Genomic DNA, 20438 nt, shown 5'->3' on the forward strand with positions numbered 1-20438 from the left:
TCAAAATGGAATGATGAAAATTTGCTACAGATTTTTGTTGACTTAATACAACGATGAACGTCAATATTATCTCCATTGATGATTATCATTGTCAAGTGCAAAATCCAGTTTTTTTTATATGGACAAAAGAAATTTGCATTGTGAATAATTCTGGATTGCAAGGAATAACTCAATATTGACTGTGCTTTTACTGTCGATGCAAATCTGTAATTTGAATTTGTGTATTCAGGAAATTTAAATTCACTTACGAGTGCTTAATTCACTTTAATTTCATGGATTATAGAAAAGTCATTTGTGATTATTTGATGAATTTGAAAGAGAGAATCAATATTAAGCTCTGGAATTGTCGTTCTGTGTACTATTTAATGTCAATAAATCATGCTTAAGGTTCATTCTTATATGATGACCTGTAATGGCTCTTGAGTATCAATGAGCATGCATTCATGGCTCAGAATGACCAGTATGGTACCTAAATGCGGGATCGTTGATTGTTATGGGAGATATACTCCTTAAAGAGCAAGTAGCTTGCTCTCTGGAGCTGAAACTAGATGAGTATTGTCATGAACGTTGTCCTCAGCTTACTCTGCTCTTGAGAGCACGCTTTTTGCCTAATAGGGGGCTGTGTTGATCCAAAAGATCAAAATAATCACTAGAAATGTCTCTGCTTCACACTTTCCACCTCCCACTAATGAATATCAACTGTAACATTCAAACAAACCCTAATAACAAACGAACCTACACTTCATTTCATTGTATTAGTACAAAAAAGTTCACATTTTTTTATTTTTTCAATGATTACAAATTACAGGAACAAAAAAAATCAATAAACCAATAATAACAGCAATGTATACTTTACAGACAGTAATTGCCCTCAAAGTCTCTGTCTGATTATCATTTATAATTTCATTGAATTTAATGCTGACTTTGCAGCCACAGCCATTTCAAATTCTTGAGATCCACTGGGTTCATGCTTTAATATATCATATGACTTTTGTAATATTTGGATGACTTCCCTCAATCGCTTCTTAAAATCAGCTGGTTTTATTAAACCCATTTGTAATTCACGTGTTATTTGTAGCATAATCGGTGCATGTAATTCATATAAAATAACACCACGTAGTCGACTACTGCCAGGCTCGAGGATATCAATCACTTCTAACAAATCTCTACAATATGTCTCTTTATGCTTCAATTGATCCACACTCAATTCGTTGATTAAAAATCCATCAATTTTACCATACAGCTGACATAGTGAATGTTTTGCTGACAAAAATATGTAATGATTCTTGTGTAATGTCTTTGAATATTTTTTTATAAACATTTCTATTTGATTGATATCGTTTCCACCTAATGCATCAAGTTCATCATACAGTCTTGTTACCAGATTCATCACAAATATTGCAGTTAGACTAAAATTGCATTTCTGACATCTTATGGAAATGGAAATATGAAAAAGAGAAAGAAAGAATGTAATCAAATGTAAAGAAAATGAAACAACATTACATGACGTGTAGCATGAAATCATTAAATATTAAGTCATTTTTGTTGTTTAGTAAAGTGCATGCAAATTTTATGAATTTTGTTAGAGGTGCTGGTTCGATGTAAAGTTGTGACGGGAAAGTTTGATTAGTTTTTTAGATTGATGGAGTTTAATGTTGTAGCAGATTTAAGTATTCTGAGTATCAAGTCAGTCAAAGAGACTCTTCAACCACTTATTAGTCGGATGGTGTCATGATTGAGTGATACTTAGAATTTTATTCGTTTTTTCCGGATTTTTCTAAGAAAATTTGAATCTTGTTCTTTGGTTGATGCAAAACTTAGTCTACTCGAATAGGAAGGGTATGTCAGGGATGTAATAGAGCTCAGAAATGGACTTTAACATGACTATATTGCTACACCCTGGTAAACTGAGATAAATAATTTACATTCTTCACAAAATCCTTGAAAGATCTTAAATATTTGGGAAACTCATTGCAAAAGTATTCGGTCTCTTGGCGGCCGTGACTCTGTCTTGTTGCCAGATTCGGTTTACCATGCCAAAGTCACGTCAGTTTGATACCAAATTTTGGATCGATTAACTGATTTTTGCAATTTATTTTCTTTCCTAAATTTCTATTCAAACGACATAAATTGAAATGTTAACAGCATGAAAATGAGGCAAAATCAGCCAAATTTGTCAGCTGGCTGTCATTTGGTTCTTAGCATATTACCACCTCGGTGTCTTGTCGTGGCAACATTTCAATGTGTGCTCATCGGACTAGAATCAAAGTTCAGTCTGTTTGAAAAAGTTGTGTATAACAAGGGTAAACTAGATTGCTGCAGGATCCTCAAATTTGATTGCAATGTTATACTTTAGTAAGTAGTGTTAGGTCGCCCTTATAGGGACGATCAGCCAGACATTCGATTATTCGAGAAAATTCCCATTTTCTATTCAAAATCCTTGAAAGTTCTCAAAAATTCCAAGAAAATCCTTACAAAAACTGACAATCTCACAATCAAGAATTCCAATCCCAGTGCAATCACACCAACCTTAAACTTGCTTTAAACCCCTAAGAAATCTTACATTACTAACAACAAGAAAATTCAATGAGAAAATAAATAAAATAAAAAAGCTACAATGCAACAACTACAATAAAATAAGGAAATAAAAAAAGAAGAAACTATGACATTTTGTTGCATCAGTACTTTATGAGTTGCTATGTTGCAAGCTAAAAGGATTTAATAATTCAACAAAGAAGAACATCAACAAAAATTTTATGCAAGAAGGATAAAAAAAAGTTGTTCCTCGTCTTTTTCTTTTTAATTTGAAAATTTAAATGGTACAAGTTGCTTTTAATGTCGTTCCTTTATGTTATTCTGTTTTTTTAAATCGCATTTCACTTCCCCTTTTGAATGCAATTTATTTATGTCTGGGAAATGAGGAGCATTATTGCATAGATACACACATGTAAAAGCTATTAAATATTTATTTATGTAAGGTTTCAGTTACTTAATGATTTAAAAGTTATGGGAATGCTTTATTGTGTATGATATGTTGTGGACTTTAAGGATTGCAATCAATGTTGCATCTTTGATGTGCATTACAGCTGTTTGAGAAGTTCTAGTATGAATTTGCTGTATTTTTAATTCAAATTCCTCTCATTGTCATCAACATCTGCTGCACTTGATCCATTTCAACCTCATTTAATTGAATTTCTAACATTTTTCATCAAACCAGCTCCAAAAACATCAAACAAGCACATACAAATGTGTCAAACATTTAATATCAAGCATAACACAACACACCTCCATTCAGCATTCTCATTAAGCGGATCCGTTGAGAGTACGAAGCCGTTTGTACATTTGGGACACAATAATGTACTAGCATGAGTTTGTAATTCATCATTGCTCTTGCATCTCTCGCATGTGCACCAGAAAAATTTTGCCTCATGCAGATGTGATCGTCTTTTTAATGTTCCCTGTTGAGAGAAAAAAAAATGAAAAATTTGGTTTGAAATATTACTTTTAAAACTGTGGAATATGGATTGGATGATGGGGGATTCTGGAAGGGATGCATACGAGAACTCAACGATGATGAGCTTATTTGTATTCTAGACATAGGTTGAGCATCTTAACTCTGACTTAAAATTGAATTTAGTAACTTTTTTTAGCGTTGACTGTCAGAAAAGCAGTCTAATTTAAGTATATAATTACTTTAAGTATAATATGGGCCGATCGGGAATGAGGTATCAAGTTGCAAGTCTCCGAGTGGATAACTTGACATAATGTTTAGTTACCCTAACAGGCAAAGAGCATGCTTCCATGGTACATAAATGCCACCATGGTACTTAAAAGCATTAGGGTTATAAACTAGACCTACGGTTTAAGGTTGAGGCTAATGACAATCCAACGGAGCTCTAGTTAATACTCAGACGTTATGTCAAGTTGTCCATTAGGGAATAGATCTACGATATGGTGTTATCAAGTGCAGCCTTAGTTATCCCAGACAGCGATCCCAATTTCCCTAACTTTATTATACAACTGCCAATTTCATACTGAATTCAAAGGTACATATCCCCAACCATCATCCCCAGAATCTCCCATCTTTACTGTATCCAAAAAATTATTTCTCCCCGATATTCACAACACGACTATGTTGACAGAAGCCGCAGTGAAAAAAATAAGCAAGAAAAGGAAACAAAAAAAAAATATTAAATATGAAAAATGAGTTGAATGAACCTGCAGGGTGTAAGCATAGCTCAAGCTGATGACGTCGCCTTTTTTCATTGCTTTTGTTGTTCGTACAATAAGTTCATGTGTTTTTGGATTGTCTGTATGATTTGTATTTGGTACACAATCATGACACATGAGATAGGCTTCGGGAAATAAGGCACGAGCTGTTGAGTTAGTCTGTCCGCCTCCAACCTCAAAACAATTCACTTCTAATATTCCACAAATTCGATGAATTTCATCTTCACTAAATTGTAATAAATTCCATTGATCTCTAATACGATTGACAATCGTTTTCTGATTACGGTTCCACAATGCTGGAATGCTTTTTCCTATTCAATTGGAAATTGAATTTTTTTTTTATATGTTCGGATGTCGAGAAATGAAAGAGAAAAATTGAATTTAAGATATTTTTGAAAATATTGAGGATCTTGGAGGAGTTTTGTCAGATTTATTAGGGATTTTATATGAAGATTGGGTCAATAATGCTTGGAACCAAAGCTCGAAGTCGACTCCAATTTTATATAGAATTGAGTCGACTTTTCCATACAAAATCTGAGTTGACTTTGATCTTTGATTGGAACTTATCGTTGGCTAGTCATCTAGGTTTACCAATAAGCTGGGCATTAAAGCTTTGCTTCATCTACAAAACTCGAAAAGTCAAGCAATTTTAACTATCTTCGTAGATTTTCAATGATTAAATCAGTGTTGTCCAAACTATGTGCCACGACACACTATAGCGTGTGCGGATTCGGTCATGGCTTACCACTAAGGGTTCCCGATGCTGAGCATTCGTGGATAGTCTCCGAGTAGTCTCCGGGTAGTTTGCCATCTCCCGAGGTAATCTGCGGTCTAACGAATAGTCTGCGGTCTCCCGGATAGTCTGCGGTCTCCCGGATATTCTGCCTCAGTATCCGAGACTTCGGGAAACCCTACTTATCTCCAGGGTATGCCGTGGTTTCAAAATAGTTTGGACAACACTGTTTTAAATTGATGAAAATCCTTACCTACCTGTTAAAACAACCTTCCCACCCTCCTACTTAATCCTTTCCCAACAACTACCTCAATTACTTACTTCGCTGGCTATCCAGATCAATTTAGATCCATGTCCTAATTTTCACAACAACTAAGTCTACCCAAAAACTTCTTAACCTCAACTAACTTCTAACGTTCTAACTATCTATCTATCTCTAATTCATAAAATCTGACAAAACATCCACAAGACAATCTCAATATGAAATAAAAAGCTGAACTTACGTATCTCACAATGTGATTCCATTTCATTGAGCTTCTGCCATAATTGTTCCGATAAAGTTTTTAACATCAAACATCTTGTTGAATAAGAAAGAAGATAAATTTTATAGATGGAAAAATTTTACTTTATTTTTTAAAGGCGAACGAGATGAAGATGAAATTGGATGGAAAGAATGTTGAAGCAAAAATTGATCGCGATTTAAAGTGAAAAAGAAGAAGTTTTGGTAAAGATTTTTTGGAATTTATTTTCAACGAGGAGTATTTGAATCAGAAGTAATTTAACATTTTGACATTAAACTGGCTTAAGAAAAGTTTAGTTTAAGATGAATTGAGATGTTGCTTGTCTTTTGTGTTCGGAGGATGGAACTCGTTGATTGGGAATTAAGAGTTGATCAATTTTTTTGTTTAAATTGGAATGATTGGTGCTGTTTTTGTTTTTTAAGTAATAATGCACATTTCAGTGTGAAATTTTGTGTGGAATTGACATAAACTCATGAATTTATGAGTTTGTGACTCAAGAGCAATAATGTCCTAATTTTTATAAGTCATGACGCAACTTGATGGCTAGTCACAATCAAAATCGATCGACATTTGGCTCAAATGCGGACAAAGCATGTGGTTCATGTCATTTTCAAACAAAAAATCAACTTTAGTGTGCCGTGGCAATCAGTTTGGATAACCCGAGCGACACAATTGAAGGAGGCTTCACCACGGAGCTCTCAAGGCTTCGTTAAATCTCTATTATTAATTTCAAATGAAAGTCGCCTCCGTTTGGCGTTCATATGGCTGCTGCTCAGGCAACATTGGCTAAGACCAGGATCGAGAGCTACCCGATGGCCATTTGATGCTGACTCCACGCATGCTTGTCACAACCAAACCCGATTGACATAAATTGTTCATTGGAGTCAGGTGGCGGCCATTTGGCTTCCAATTAACAATTTTTATAACATTCAACATGAAAATTGCAATCTGGACACTATTGAACAGCCACTTGGACACCATTTAACAGCCATATCATATGGCCATGAATAAACTGTATCGACCGGGAAGTTTTCTATCAATTTTGCATATGAGATTTGAATACAAAATTGAGTTTTAAACTTCTGTAGTCAAAAATTTTCATAATTTTCCAAAGAAGTCCTTCATATGTTGAATCCTCACTTGATTTCATTCCAAACATATCATAAAAGTCATGAGCTGCTCCAATATTTTCTCAAAAAAACTTTCACAAAATCCCAATTCAAATTGTGAAAAATTCAATTTCATCTCAATTCGTCCATAAATTAAATTTTTTATATTCCTATTCAAAGACTCCCCTCCAGCTTGGAAGAAGCTGCATGAGGAATAAAATAAAAATTATCATTCAATAAAAAATGCAAAAATAAAATTTCGAGTATAAAAAAATCTTCACCATCCATTCCGTTCAATATCTCAATCAATCTATATAAACTCAATTATACCTCAGAATGATGATAGCTTCATAGTCATGCTGCAATTCAATAGTATTATCATCCTTATGTAAATATTTTGCTAGATTATTGTCTTTGAAAAAGCTGCATTCATCTTTTGTGTGATCTCTATCGTTGCAGTGCTTACCGCAAAGTGGAAATTGACAATTTGAACAGCTATTGGATATAAAAATTGTGTAAATTAAATTATTCTTCTTCTTTTCTTGTGTGCCTTTATGGTGTGATGATAGGTAAAGATAATGTATTTGTCTAGATAGGGATACTATTGGCATTTAAAGTTTGAGGGTTTGCTTTAGAATTTTGTGGAATTTTTTATGAGTTGATGACTTTTATTGAGGTTAAAGGCATGAAGATTTAGAGAAGGTTCAAAGGACAGAGAAGAAGGTTTAAGTGTGCTTTGTGCTACGCTCCCTAACAGCCATCGGTAGTTCAGTTGGTAAGAGCACTCGATAAGCAATCCAGAAGGCATGAGTTCGATTCCCACTCGGATTATGCTGTAGAAAAGTCCAATATATTCTCTAAAATCTCAGAAGTAGTCAGGTTTTGAACAGACATTTGCTTGAGCCCAGATACCCGGACATTAATACATTGTGTAGCTCAACACAAGTTTAGCATGTTCTGCTGTGTTCCAGATCATAACTATAGGTAGAACTACTCTGAAATTGACTGAAAAATATTGTAATTTCTCTGATCTCACTACCTTCAGCAGCCTGATAGTCCTTAAACGTCCCCCTGAGTTTGCGTGAATATAAAATCCATAATCAACCATTTACATAATGCCTCACAGGTTTCAAATACAAACATCCCTTAAATCCACAATTTACTGCACCACAAAAAAATAAAAATTGTCCATTACATCCAACATTATTACCAAGGATACATCTTACAGCTTAAGAGATTATCATTCTCATAATAATTTCAATTTTAAGCACCAGAGAAATGAAAATTAAATGCCAAGTCATCTCGTGTCTCGTATTCAATTTTCAAAAAAGGCACCAACAACCCACATAAATTCATTTACAGTTCCCTCAAAAAGCAGGTATATTATCACCTTTCTACTCGCCATTAAATTAAACCATAAATTTACAAATTAAATTACCAAAAAAATTAGTTGTGTCTCATACATACCGATAACAACCACTCATTGATCCCAATGGATTGTAACAATTTACACAAACGGGTACATAATTACAATTGGCAATTGGTCCAATAACTAATGGACTTTGTTGAATGATGATTTCACATGGTGACAAGTCTCTTGATGCCACTAAATATCTGAATAATTGATAGAATAATTTTTGATAATTGTCATTAAAATTCTGGTCTGTGACAGCATAATTGTTATTTGTGATTAACTTAATTAAGTTTAAAGTCAATCAGATCTAAATTACCTGCCAAAAATATCCGAATTTTTCACATCATATGCCTTGTTGTGGTTTATTTCACTATTAGTGGCATTTCCATCAACAACGATGTCGACAATTTTATCATCAAGCTCATTATTACGCTTCTTATTGCCGTGCTTATTCTGCATGTGTGAACAGAAAATTAAAAATTTTTTAAATTTTTCTCGAAAGGTTTAATTGGATGTTGCATCAGCTTAAAAAAATTCCATCATCATTAAATTTTATGATTCTACTTCTGCATGTGTAATTTACTTTATATGATGCACATGATTGATTTCGTAAGGAATTTTGTGTGCTGCAGATGTAACATGGAACATTTTGAAGCTGATTTTTTTTTGAAAAATTCTTGAAGATGTGCCTTTGTGCATGTAATGACTTTGTGTGATGTTTATGAAGATTACTTGAGGGAAGAAGCTCTTTGAGAATGAAGCTGTCATCTCTAATGATTTTAGAAATGATATGTGAACATGCTGTTGGATTCAGAGATGAAGATAATTTATATTATTAGTTGAAATTTGATCAGGACAAGTGTGCTGATTTGCCTGTTTTGACAATTAAACTCTGAATTATGCAGAACAATCCTGAGTGGTCAATTTGACTATTTTTGTGGAACTTTCAGGAGTAAAATTCATTTGTTGACTGCAATACATTATGTTAACTATAAATTATTAACTGGACTGGATGCAGCAGTCTGACATAAAGACTTTGAGTCATGAAAATGTAAAAGATAGTTGAATCGAATAAAGATCGAGAAGGAAGTCGAGGTCTTAAGAAAAGTATAAAAATTGATGCAAATGATCCAACAAAATTGCATAATTTTGGTCCGAGAGCCTTAATGCAAACAGAATATTCTAATTGACGATGGTAGCACTTATCCCGAAAAAGCAAAACTGCCTAAAGCAGAAAATCTTGACACTAAATCCGCTTTAAATAGTGCCTATACCAAATTCATCAAATTTACACAATTTTATTAACTTTGTTCTCATTTTCCGGAATCGTTGTAGCTTACTGCAACCCTAGCACATGTATTGCACTGATCTCAAACAATATGTAGTCTAGCGCATCGCTGAATTAACGGCAAGAAAGGAATTTGTCCAGAAAGTAATGATTATATTCATAAGTATGCTCCTTGACTGTTCGTATTTATTCCAACAACCAAAACTAACAATTCACATGCGCCTCCACACCTCTCAATCCCAAAAAATCTCAAAACTTTCATTATTTATAAATCGCATTGCATCATCGCTTTCTTAACTTTTTTTTCTCCATTTCATCTTGACTTATCGTCTTAACTTTCCTAGACGTTTCTCATTTTACTCTTTTACAATTTCATGAAAATAGAATTTTTTATGGCTTTTGTTCGTTCTGTTTTGTTTTTGAGTCGTGTTTTTTTTTGTTGTAATGTTTAAAAAGTTATCGCATTTTCTGGCTTAAAAAGAATGAAAAATGCAAGGCAAGAATTGAATAACAAAAATAAACAGAATGTCAAGTTTGTGTCATTTTCAGTGAGGAAACTGATGATTTCATTCATATTTGTTGTTGTTGACCTATTCATGGACTTAATAGATTTTTGAGGAATATTTTAAGACTGAAAAATGCGAAAATAAATTTTGATTTTTAAAAATAAATTTTTCATAATTTTTAACTGACTTAGTTTTATGAATGAACTGACTTAGCTGAGGACAGCTTTATGTTTTCTTTGTGACATTAAAAAATTTCTATTTCAAACATTGCATGACGATGTTTTACATGTGTTTGATATACATAAATAATTTTTCTTATTTAAAGATGAAAGGAATTATGTTGCTGAATGGAAGTGACGGTAAATTGTTGGGATAAAATGCTAATATTGAAATATTTGAGCGGTCATTCACTTTTGACGATTGAAAATTTTGTAAATGATGGCATTTGGGGAAAATTGTTTTAAATCCGAGCGACTCAAATGATGTAGGCTCCGATACTTAGCTTTTTAGGTAGCGCTCTACTTCTTTTATTAACACCAAATTGTAGCTGGCTTCGTTCTGCCAAAAATAACCAAATAAACAGACAAAAAATATCCAAATTGACCAAATGAGCAGCCATTTGGACGTCAAATGGAGGCGGCTTCCGTTTTGTGTCAATAAAAGAGGCTCAGCGGAGTCTTTTTCATTTGTATCGCTAGGGAAATGCTTCAATTTGTAGATATTTCTGTAAAATTGTCATTAACTTTTGCAATTTTGAAGGAATTTGTGAAAATGAGTCCAGAAATTGCCTTTAACTGCACTAAAATCTCGATATTTTGAAGGTTTTTAAGCTCTTGATGGTAACAGTCAGTATCAACAAGTAACTACTCCTCGACATTCTTCTCATGGACATCCCAAACCCACCAAACGAAAGAGAAAAATTCAATTGATTTAAAACTCTAATTTTAACTCAGTTTTAATATTAATTACTAAAAAATCCCCCAAAGATTTATGGACAGCAATAGTTGAAAATGACCGATTCAATATAAATTCCTCTAACTTGAATTTTCTTTCCCATTCCAACATGTGAATTAAAAGAAAAAATAAATTAATTCATTTAACATTTTCTACAGCATTAGTCTATGAAAATTGAGAAGTATTCATTTCTATTTTGAGTTTTAATTATTGCTATATATCATTTAGAGTCTTTTGTGTTTCATGAGTTATTTATCTTCCATTTCCTCTACAGAATTGATAATTTTAAATTGGAACACTTTAAAATATTTTCTAAATAAAATCAAAAAACAATGTTGAGCACCGACGTTTTGCCATTCATTAAATCTCTGTCACCGACTAACTATAAAATTTGATATTCAGCACAATTGAGAGAAAAGAACTTTACGCTCGAAATCTCATGAAATATGATCAATTTTGTGTGCCTGTTCGGCTCGTTTTTTTCGATTTTTCATTCAATATTTTTAAATTTAGAAAATGAAAAATTTGAAATCTTTGCATAAAAAATAACATTTTATTGATTGAAATTCGCGTAAACAAAAATGTTTATATTTTGAAGGATTTTAATGTTCTGTGTTAGGAATAATGGAGGTGGGTTCTGCACGTGCTGAATAAATTGAACGTGGATACTTTAACTCGAGCGATACTAATGAAGAAGACGAAGGATTTATCACAATTTTTTTAGAAGCTTTTCCAAGTCAAAATCGTAAAAATTGCATTGGAATTGCAAATTTAGATACAAAAGTATCGAACCTTGCCAAAGCTGTTCCTATTTCAAATCAATACATTTTTAACTATTCAGCATCAAACCAAATCACAGTTTACATCATCTGTATCTTTATTTTCTTGTTAATTTGCCTTTCTTCCTGTTTATTATGAAACTTTTTCTGATTTTTTTCTATAAACAATAGAAAATGTGATCAAAAAATAAATTCCAATCTCATCTCTTTTCGTAACTTGAATCAAGAGAATGTAATTTTGTTATTTTTAGCATCTACAGTTTGACATTAAATTGAATCTACTGCTATAGCATGCTACTTAAAGTTCATCACAAAATTTACTTTCTAACTTGAATGAAAATAAGAAAAAATTTATTTTAAAATTTAAAGTCTGACAAATGTCTTTTGTCTTTTTTTGTTCACATCTTATTTACACTACGGTTAGGCCACAATAACAAATGTGTTGCTATAAACAGAAGAAAGAGAGGAAAAATAAGAAAGAAATCGATGCAATGATGTTGAGGTGTGGAAAAGTCTTTGGGCTTATCATGTTATATGAATTGACAGGCTTTTCTTTAAGGTTTCCTAATAGCTTGATTGTGTAATTTGGAAGTATAAATAAAGTCTCATAAATTTGCATATTAAATGATTTTCTTTATAAAATGGTTTTTGGTGTCAATGAACAAGAAAATTGTTTGGGGAGGTTTGTAGATGTTTACTACTAACTGTAGCTCTGTATGGAATAGTCGAAATGTTGGCTTGATGCTGGATTTGAATGGATTGACCAAATTATGATATTCGAGCCTGTTCGAGCCATTCTTTAGGTCATACAACTTCCCATCTCAAAATCACAAAAATTCTCACACTTGAAACTCAATCACATCATAATTTGTCCTCAACTCATGTCTTTATGACACTTAAAAGAGATGAAATACGACAGCATCGTGAATCTTTGATGATTGATTCTCTTTACAGTCTGTATGTTCCTTCCATATATAACTTTCCACTTCGATTTACCGAATTTATCTTATATTCATGGGATAACCATTACTAATGAGAATTGTACAATAAATAATAAGTTTTGACACATTTTATGTCTTTTGCCTCTTTTAGATATTTTTTTTAGTGCTGTTCTTCTTTGTCGTCCATATTTTAGGTATAAAGCTGTGGGAAAATATTTTTTAAGCAAATTTTCTCTTAATTCATCAACAATTTGAGTTTATTGAACAATAATTCACTCAACAAATGATAGCTATCATGTCGTTACATGCAAAAAAATATTTCAAGTCTATCTCATTAAAAAATATCTTTTTTTTTATGCGCGATGAAAGAATTTTTATGAATTTTCGTGAATATTCAGCTGCTGCTGCTTTTATATTCGTGACGGTAAAAATTGAATGCAAGGCATTCTTTATTGTGCAGAGAAGGAATTTCTCATTTTTTTTATGACTCTACCACCTCGTCATTTTCACACAAATAAATACGTAATGGCAAACGATGAAGTATAAGGGAATGGAAACAAATGAATTTTCCATTCTCAGTTTTTACAAACGTTTTTTAAATTATAAATCAGCACGAATTTCCGATTTTCAACTTGAATTATGCTTTTCCTGAGTTTATTTGTGATCGAAAGCAATAAAGAGATTTGACAAGGGGTGGGAATTTTGATGGGAAATTTTGGAAAATTCGGTTCAAATTGGAAGTTCTAAATGACTAAAAATTAATAAAATTTGAAAAGAAATTCAATAAAAATTGAGAAAAAATCGATGAAAATTTAGGGAAATTCAGTGAAATTGAGAAAGTTTTAGAGTACCTAAATTGAGAAATTTAATCAAAATTTGAAGAAATTTAACGAAAACTGATATAAGTTTAGAGGAAAATTTTGAAAATTGACACAAATTTGAGAAAAAATTCAGTGAAAATTTAAAAAAAATTGTCAAAATTTAATGGAAATTAATAAAAATTGAAAAAATTTAGCGAAAATTGAGGAAAACTAAACGGAAATTGAGAGAAATTTTGTAAAAAATGAGAGAATTTTAATGAAAATTGAGAAAAATTTAGTGAAGATTGAGAAAAACTAAACGGAAATTGAAAAACTTGATGAAAACTGAGAAAAATTCAATTAAAAATTGAAAAAGATCTGATGGAAATTGATTGAAATTTAATGAAATTTAATGAAAATTGAGAAATTTTGGAAAGAAAATCTGAAAAATTTAAGTTGAAATGAAAGGAAAATCGACATAAATCTAGGAAAATTTTAGAAAATTCAGGAAGTTTGAGAAAAAAGTTGAGAAATTTCATTTCAAAAATGTGAAATTTTAAGAATATTTAAGAGAAAATTTTATTGAAATTGAGAAAAGTCACTGAACAGCAAAACAGCAGCAATAACGTAGTGGTTAGAGTGTCGGCCTCCCGATTCTAATGACCCGGGTTCGATCCCAGAGAAAATCTATTCAGAGTTCGATGCTTTTACGCTATTTTTAGTCAAATTTCACAATATTCACCAACAAAACTCCCATAAAGTACCCATCCTTTGACAAAAAACACCTTCCAAAAACCAAAAGCAAACAATCACACCTCCTTTATCATTGCAATATTTTCTCCTTCATTTCTCCACAGAACCAAGTGTGCATGAGAGAAAATAATTTTATATAAATGCAATGAACTCATAAAACACAAAAAAGAGAAAAATTGGGTACGAAAAGCAATTAAATAAGAAAATGGTGAAAATTTTTTATATTATTTTGAAATGTTAATTAGTTCATGTCAACATTCACCTTGTGCACACTAATTAAACTTTCAATTTTTCACTCAATCTTTAGTTATTTTTTTTTTTTATCGAAGCTTTTTCAAGATTTTTATTCTAATTAAAATGTTTCTTCTCATTTTGGGTGCAGAGTTCAATGGAACTATAAGCTATGATTATCAGAGAAAGTTGAATGGATTTAAAAATGGATTTTATGATGATAAATTATTTTTACAGCTGTGAAAGACTTTGTGGTTTCACAAGAGTTGGATAGTCAGTTACAATGTTGAATAATATTTTTTTTTGTTGAATAATTAAGGATGTTCGGTTATGAGAGGTTGTTGGGTGAACTTTAAGTGCTTTAAACTGTTGTTCATGACACTAGTGCAGTGGTGGGTTCCAAAATCTTTTGTTTTTCGAGGCACATCTTGGTGTTAGTCTTGACCGAAAACTACACACGACAAACGTTTCATAGAATTTCCAATAATTCCTGACTGCACACAGTTTGGCCAATACTGCATTAAGCTTTGCTTAGCCTCGAAAGGACAAAAATATGTCAGAACTGTTCATTAACTGATCATTAACTAGATAAAACGTAACTTTGTCACCCTCATGAGTGGAATCAGCTGAATAGTTATCCAAAACCTGATCATAATCCCTAATATCCTCAAAATAATCCTAAATTCTTCATTATTCACAAAAATCTCATTAAAATTACTTCAAAAAAATCCAATTTTCAATCCACAAGTTGCTGCGAATTCTACAAGTAGCTCAATTAAAATTAAATAATATTTAAATAACTTTATTTCATAATTAATAGTCCGTGAAGAAAATTCTTCGCGGTTGGAAAATTTATTCGTAGATTCATGTCAGAACCATGAAATAATTTTATTTCCATTATAAATGTGTATTAATAATTACTGTCACATATCACTGAATAATTTAATGTAGTTTTCATAATTAAATGTTAATTTAGATTATATTTTTTTTTTTGCAACACTTATCACTAATGTATCATAATGAGCAGCAAATGTGCAATTTTATGCTTCACACTTGAGTCAAGATGAGGTAACTTAAAGGAGGATTTGAATGTTTTGGAGAATAAGATGCTATGGGAAACCAAAGTTGTAGAAAATTTTCAAGTTTCTTGATCGGAATAGAACGGAATGTTGCCATCACGGCACAATTGATAAATTAGGATGCTTTGGCCACTGTATTGGCAATAAATCCATATGTGACTATCGGGTTTATGTTTCAGCTATAATATTGCAAGCATTATGCGAATTGTTGTTATATCTACAACAGTACATGAAATGATTTATGTAGGTATCGGCCTTGAATGGGAAACAAACCCAAGTCTTCATAAAAGAGAGTGTTACAGATATCTGATGTGCTGATTAACCACAAAACTGAACTGATCACTTGAATGCTTGTGCTGGTATTTTTCGGCTTTATCCGAATATTTTATTGAGGATTTATCTCGCTGAATAGCCTAAATTGGGTAATTGATCAAAAATTCGGTCTCAGATTGACGTGACTCTGACTTGGAATCTGAATTCTCTTTGACTCCGAATTAGATTTGAAATCAGAGTCACACCGAAAAGATGCCGGATTTTGAATCACTAGCCAACTTACACTATTCGGATTGAAACACTAATACAATCCTGGATATTCAAGTCTCACGCAATTTATATAAATTATATTCAAGAGACCTCAATCTACTTCATATCAATCTAAAAACCAATTATCACTTCCAAAAACTTTCCACACCTTGACAATCTTCATTAAGTCATTTAAATTTTATTTTATTTTTTTCATTTTCCTTCTCGAAAAATTCACTTCGTTCAATTTTAAAACATTTTTTCATTTTCTCATCTTCTTCCCCTTAAATGCATGTGCTATATGAACATGCAAATGCCAATAGCACAACATCACACGGCAGTCAGTAAGAAAAATAAAATTAATTCTTTTGAAGAGGAAAATTTTTAATGCAAATTGAGTAGAAATTAAAATTTATGCAATTTCATACTTTGTGTCTGTTTTTATTGTTCGGCATGATGTGCTGAGTAAGCCGTGTAAATGAAAACTAAATTAAATGGCAAGAAAAAAACTTCAAAGACACTCCGCTGTCTCAATGTGTCGCGAGGAATTAAATAAAAAATGTGAACACTTTTTCACTACTCGACAAATTTTTTTTGCCGTTCCTTAAAACAAAACTATAAAGACGATCTTTTTATGAACGAGATGACGCTTAGTAATCCCATAACACTGTTCACTTGTCGAATTTAATTTTACTAATGCATAAGCTTTCTTGCTCTGTTTCTGTTTCCTATACACTATGTCGCTTCATCGCGGGCGATATTCTATGAGAAAATAAAAAAAAAATTAAATTGACGAGAAGGAAAGAAAAATTTTCATCTCTGAGAGATTTTTAACTTAATTTTGTACATGATAACAAATTAGTGATGGACGTGGTTTGTCTGATCGTCTGTCTGTTTACTGTTTATTTACTTAATTAGCGTATGTAATTTTGATTTAAATCCTAAGAGAAATGTTACAACAAATCTGATTTAAAAATAGTCATAAAGGTGTGGTCAGGGACACCATTTCATTTGGACATCAACATGATAACACAGGGGAGCAATTGTAACTATATTGCGGCGTTCGAGAATAATTGTATGAGCCCGAATCTCACATTACGTGAGAAAATGGAAAAAGAGTATCTCTAGGCCAGCGTGACTCTGGCTTTGATTATGGTTCGTCAAAATCTAGTGTCGCACTATCCTTGAGCCAATTTTATCCGACATTTCCTATATTACTGCAATTGCTTAATCTTGGCTAAATTCATTCAAAAGGACTGTCAAAGGTCAAATGATAAGACATAAAATCTTAATAGTCCCCTGCTAAAAGCGTTACGTGAAAAGTGGACGGACTCTAAGCCAATAATTCAAATTAGGTCTTAATTACTTACTTAATTGCTGTATAAATAAATTTTGATCCATGCCAAATCATTTACCAACGTTACCTTCACGGGAAAATCGTCAATAAAAGCCACGTAGAGGGACAGAGTCAAACGAGACTGGCTATTACAGACAAAATGCAATCTTTATACACAAGCCAAGAGAACCAATGAAATTTCAATTTGGCCTTAATCGACAAAATCTAGTAAATCTGAATGAGCCAGAATGAGTTCCACGAAAGAAAAGAGTCTGTGCTTAAATGCGTCTAAATTCGTCCGAACAGATCACTTTTATACCAGTCTCTTTTCTATTTTGAAAGAAGCCAATGAAGTGTGTGTACACCAAGATGTATAGTAGTTTCTTCCGAATCGTTTAAGCAACAAATTTTTTTTTTATTTTCAAGCTGAGAAGCAAGAAAAGAAAAGAACGAAAAAAAAAATATTCACATAAAAAAGATGATTGAATGAGAAGCAAAATCGTTTCGCTCAATTCAGCTTCAACTTCTCATCTTCCGTTTGCTGTTTTTTATTCCTCCTTTCGCATCGATGTCGATTGAAATGAAAGGAAAAATGTGATCGCTAAAGAATAAAGAAGAAATTTATTGAGATTGAGGAGGGAAAAAAAAATTAAATTGAAATATTTCATGTCTGGCGCATTTTTTTGGTATTGCTGCTGCTCTGATGCTCTTATGGAATATTGATGGCTTCTGGTTTTTTCTACATTTGCTTAGTCTTGATTTTTTTGAAGATTTTCTTTAAGTTTTGTGGTATTTGAGATGAATTTTTGATGTATTTGTGGGTAGGCTGAGGGAACTGATTGTAATTTGGATTATGCAGAAATTTATAGCTGAAATATTCCAAGAAGTCTTAGAATTTTCCACAAAAATTCATAATTTTGACTAAATACTTACAATTACATCATTTTGTGCTGCAATCCTTATCCAAAAGGTCAAAATCAGTCAATTTTCATTCAATTTCATTTCTACAAAAGTGAACGTCCTTAATAGTGTCAAAAAACTATATAACCAGCACTAATATCATCTTACAATTCAATATATAGGTCAACAGCACTTCTATCTCCATCCAATATTCGATTATTAATAAATTAAATAAGGTATATTCTCAAGCACGTAATAAAAGCATTAGGATGATCGTAATTTTGAAAACATTGCATCCATATCTGAGAAATCAATAAAATTATCTCTTTTAGAAATCTAACTGACTGTCCAATAAATTGTAGACAATTCTACAGACATCCCGAGTTGCACAGTGCGGTCACTGAGGTGAAAATGCGTATCCAAGAGACACAAATGAAGAAAGTTTCGCCACGGAGTTTCTAAGGCTTCGATAAAGCTCTTTCATTCACATCAAAAGGAATCCGCCTATTTTTGGCAGCCATATGGCAGCTCATGTACGGCCAAAGAGCTCTTGGAAGGAAACAGTCGATAGAGATAGTGTTGCGCTTGGTATTAGAAGTTAGCAAATGCAGGCCAGCATCAAGCGACACTTATAAGAGGTTAAGGATCACAACTCATCCTTAAGACCAGCAAAGTAAGTAAGTAAGTGTGGACGCAAAACCGGTCGCTTCATTGATTACAAGACGTAAATTTACCTTAACAGCTATTTAACGTCTGATTTCATACCAATTTTGCTCTAAAAAATCAAATTTTCTCCACTATACTGCTCGGGCATCCTAAACCTCTTCAATATCATCCATTCAACCAATTTGCCATCCAAAAAATTCTTCACTTATGTCTTTAATATTCCACTTTTGACAGTTTATGTCTCTCTGTGCATATGGATACGATTGAAATAGATCTTTTTATTGCTTTTTTTCCTTTTGGCTATTAAATGAGTATCATTAAATATGTGCTACATAACATTGCTAAGGTCATCGTCACGTCTTCATATTTTTTTTTCATCTCTCACTCTAAATAACTTTTTTCCTCTTCTTGTTCTTGGTTCTGTCGATAATAAAATGTGGATTGTGGGTAAAATTTATATATTTCTTGATAGATATAGATGGGTTAGTTGTTGGTTGATATACTGAAATTTAGGGCCAAGACTAAATGTTTTATATGCTTTAAAATTGATCATTTCCATCTGAGAATTCTCATATTATAAAGTATGAAGAAGGTTTTGGATGTTCGGAATCAATACTTAGCACAAGTTGGTTTATCGATCCAATACGAGAACAATTTGGAGTCATACTGACTTGGTACCGAATTTAAACCATGTGTGGCTCCTTGTCAGAGTTACGACAGCCAGAGTGTGATTTTTAAATCCGATTAACTGATTTGTAATCTGTCTTCAGGTTGTCATCAGGGCTCCTTCACTTCCTACCGTTAATACGAGAAAATAACGGTGCTATTGAGTATACGATGTTCCTACGTGCCTAGTTTGTACACATTCTCTGCCCACACGTTAACCTGACATTCCATCATTACTGTTCTGCGTCATGTAGCTTTTGGAGCTCCAAGGCGTTTTTTCTTTGTGGATTTCAGCAAATTGCGGTGTAATAAAATGAGCAGGCCATGTATACAGAAGGACAAGTGACACCCCAGTCCTTAAGGTAACTACTTCAGATTTTGTGGATGGCAAAAGATCGCGAGGAAGACCGTAGAATTCCTGGATTGGATGTGTTGAAAAGTACGCTAGAGTCGTTAATATCTCGAACTGGCGGAAGGTTTCGAAGGATAGAGCTGTCTTCAGACATTCCCTACGCGCTGCAATGGGCCCTCTTGCGCCCTAGTCAAGGAAGAAAGTAAAGTGTAACAAACTCGTATTTCTGTCCCAGCGTTGACATTTTGAGAGAACAGGTTATGGTATTCGGAATAGCTCAAGACCTTATAATCCTAGTTTCTTTCCCTTTGCCATTTCACTTCCCTGATTCCCTCATATTAAATACAAAATCAATGAATCTTAAAGATAATCACCAAAAGGAAACAAAAAGTTCCTCCGACTCAATAAAATAAAATGATAGACATTCCACATAACATTAAATTTTCAACTATAATCAACCAAAAAAATAAAAATTTCCGCACTATAACTTTTCAATCAAACTCGAGCGGATGGCATCGGTATATATATAGACATACATGTAAAACTATAGACAGGAATAAAGTGAATAAAGAAAAGAGAAAATGATGATGATTATTATGAAGAAGAAGCAGCCGTCGTCGATAGAAGGAAAAAAAAAAACGTGAGCAATCGTTTTCCA

At 32.6% G+C, this 20438-nt stretch overlaps 1 protein-coding gene and 1 long non-coding RNA gene across 2 annotated transcripts; both read right to left on the reverse strand.

Moving 5' to 3' along the window:
* Positions 1–741: 741 nt before the first annotated feature.
* Positions 742–16634, reverse strand: LOC139087500 (SET domain-containing protein SmydA-8-like). Its single transcript, XM_070636328.1, has 8 exons — positions 16289–16634; positions 8324–8460; positions 8061–8207; positions 6924–7088; positions 5467–5540; positions 4219–4541; positions 3286–3458; positions 742–1430 (listed from the first exon to the last, which is right to left on the reverse strand). Exons 1-8 carry the CDS (start codon positions 16313–16315, stop codon positions 896–898), a joined length of 1581 nt encoding a protein of 526 aa, XP_070492429.1. The 5' UTR covers positions 16316–16634; the 3' UTR covers positions 742–895.
* Positions 16635–17736: 1102 nt separating this feature from the next.
* LOC139087506 (uncharacterized) lies at positions 17737–18348 on the reverse strand. The gene is made up of 3 exons (XR_011544137.1): positions 18265–18348; positions 18130–18200; positions 17737–18065 (listed from the first exon to the last, which is right to left on the reverse strand). It is a non-coding gene; the product is annotated as an uncharacterized lncRNA (long non-coding RNA).
* Positions 18349–20438: the final 2090 nt, after the last annotated feature.

This window comes from Chironomus tepperi, unplaced genomic scaffold (assembly GCF_022539635.2).
Source record: "Chironomus tepperi strain 1889 unplaced genomic scaffold, CSIRO-AGI_Ctep_v1 contig_123, whole genome shotgun sequence".
In the NCBI taxonomy this organism is placed as follows: Eukaryota; Metazoa; Arthropoda; class Insecta; order Diptera; family Chironomidae; genus Chironomus; species Chironomus tepperi.

What these genes read in the sequence shown, in the direction of transcription:
- LOC139087500 (XM_070636328.1), bottom strand. Translation starts at nt 16,315, where the DNA reads ATGCCGAACAATAAAAACAGACACAAA. An exon ending in ACAATAAAAACAGACACAAA is followed by an intron (nt 8,461 to 16,288) that starts GTATGAAATTGC and finishes TCACACATGCAG; the next exon opens with AATAAGCACGGCAATAAGAA. An exon ending in GGAATCACATTGTGAGATAC is followed by an intron (nt 4,542 to 5,466) that starts GTAAGTTCAGCT and finishes CCAATTGAATAG; the next exon opens with GAAAAAGCATTCCAGCATTG.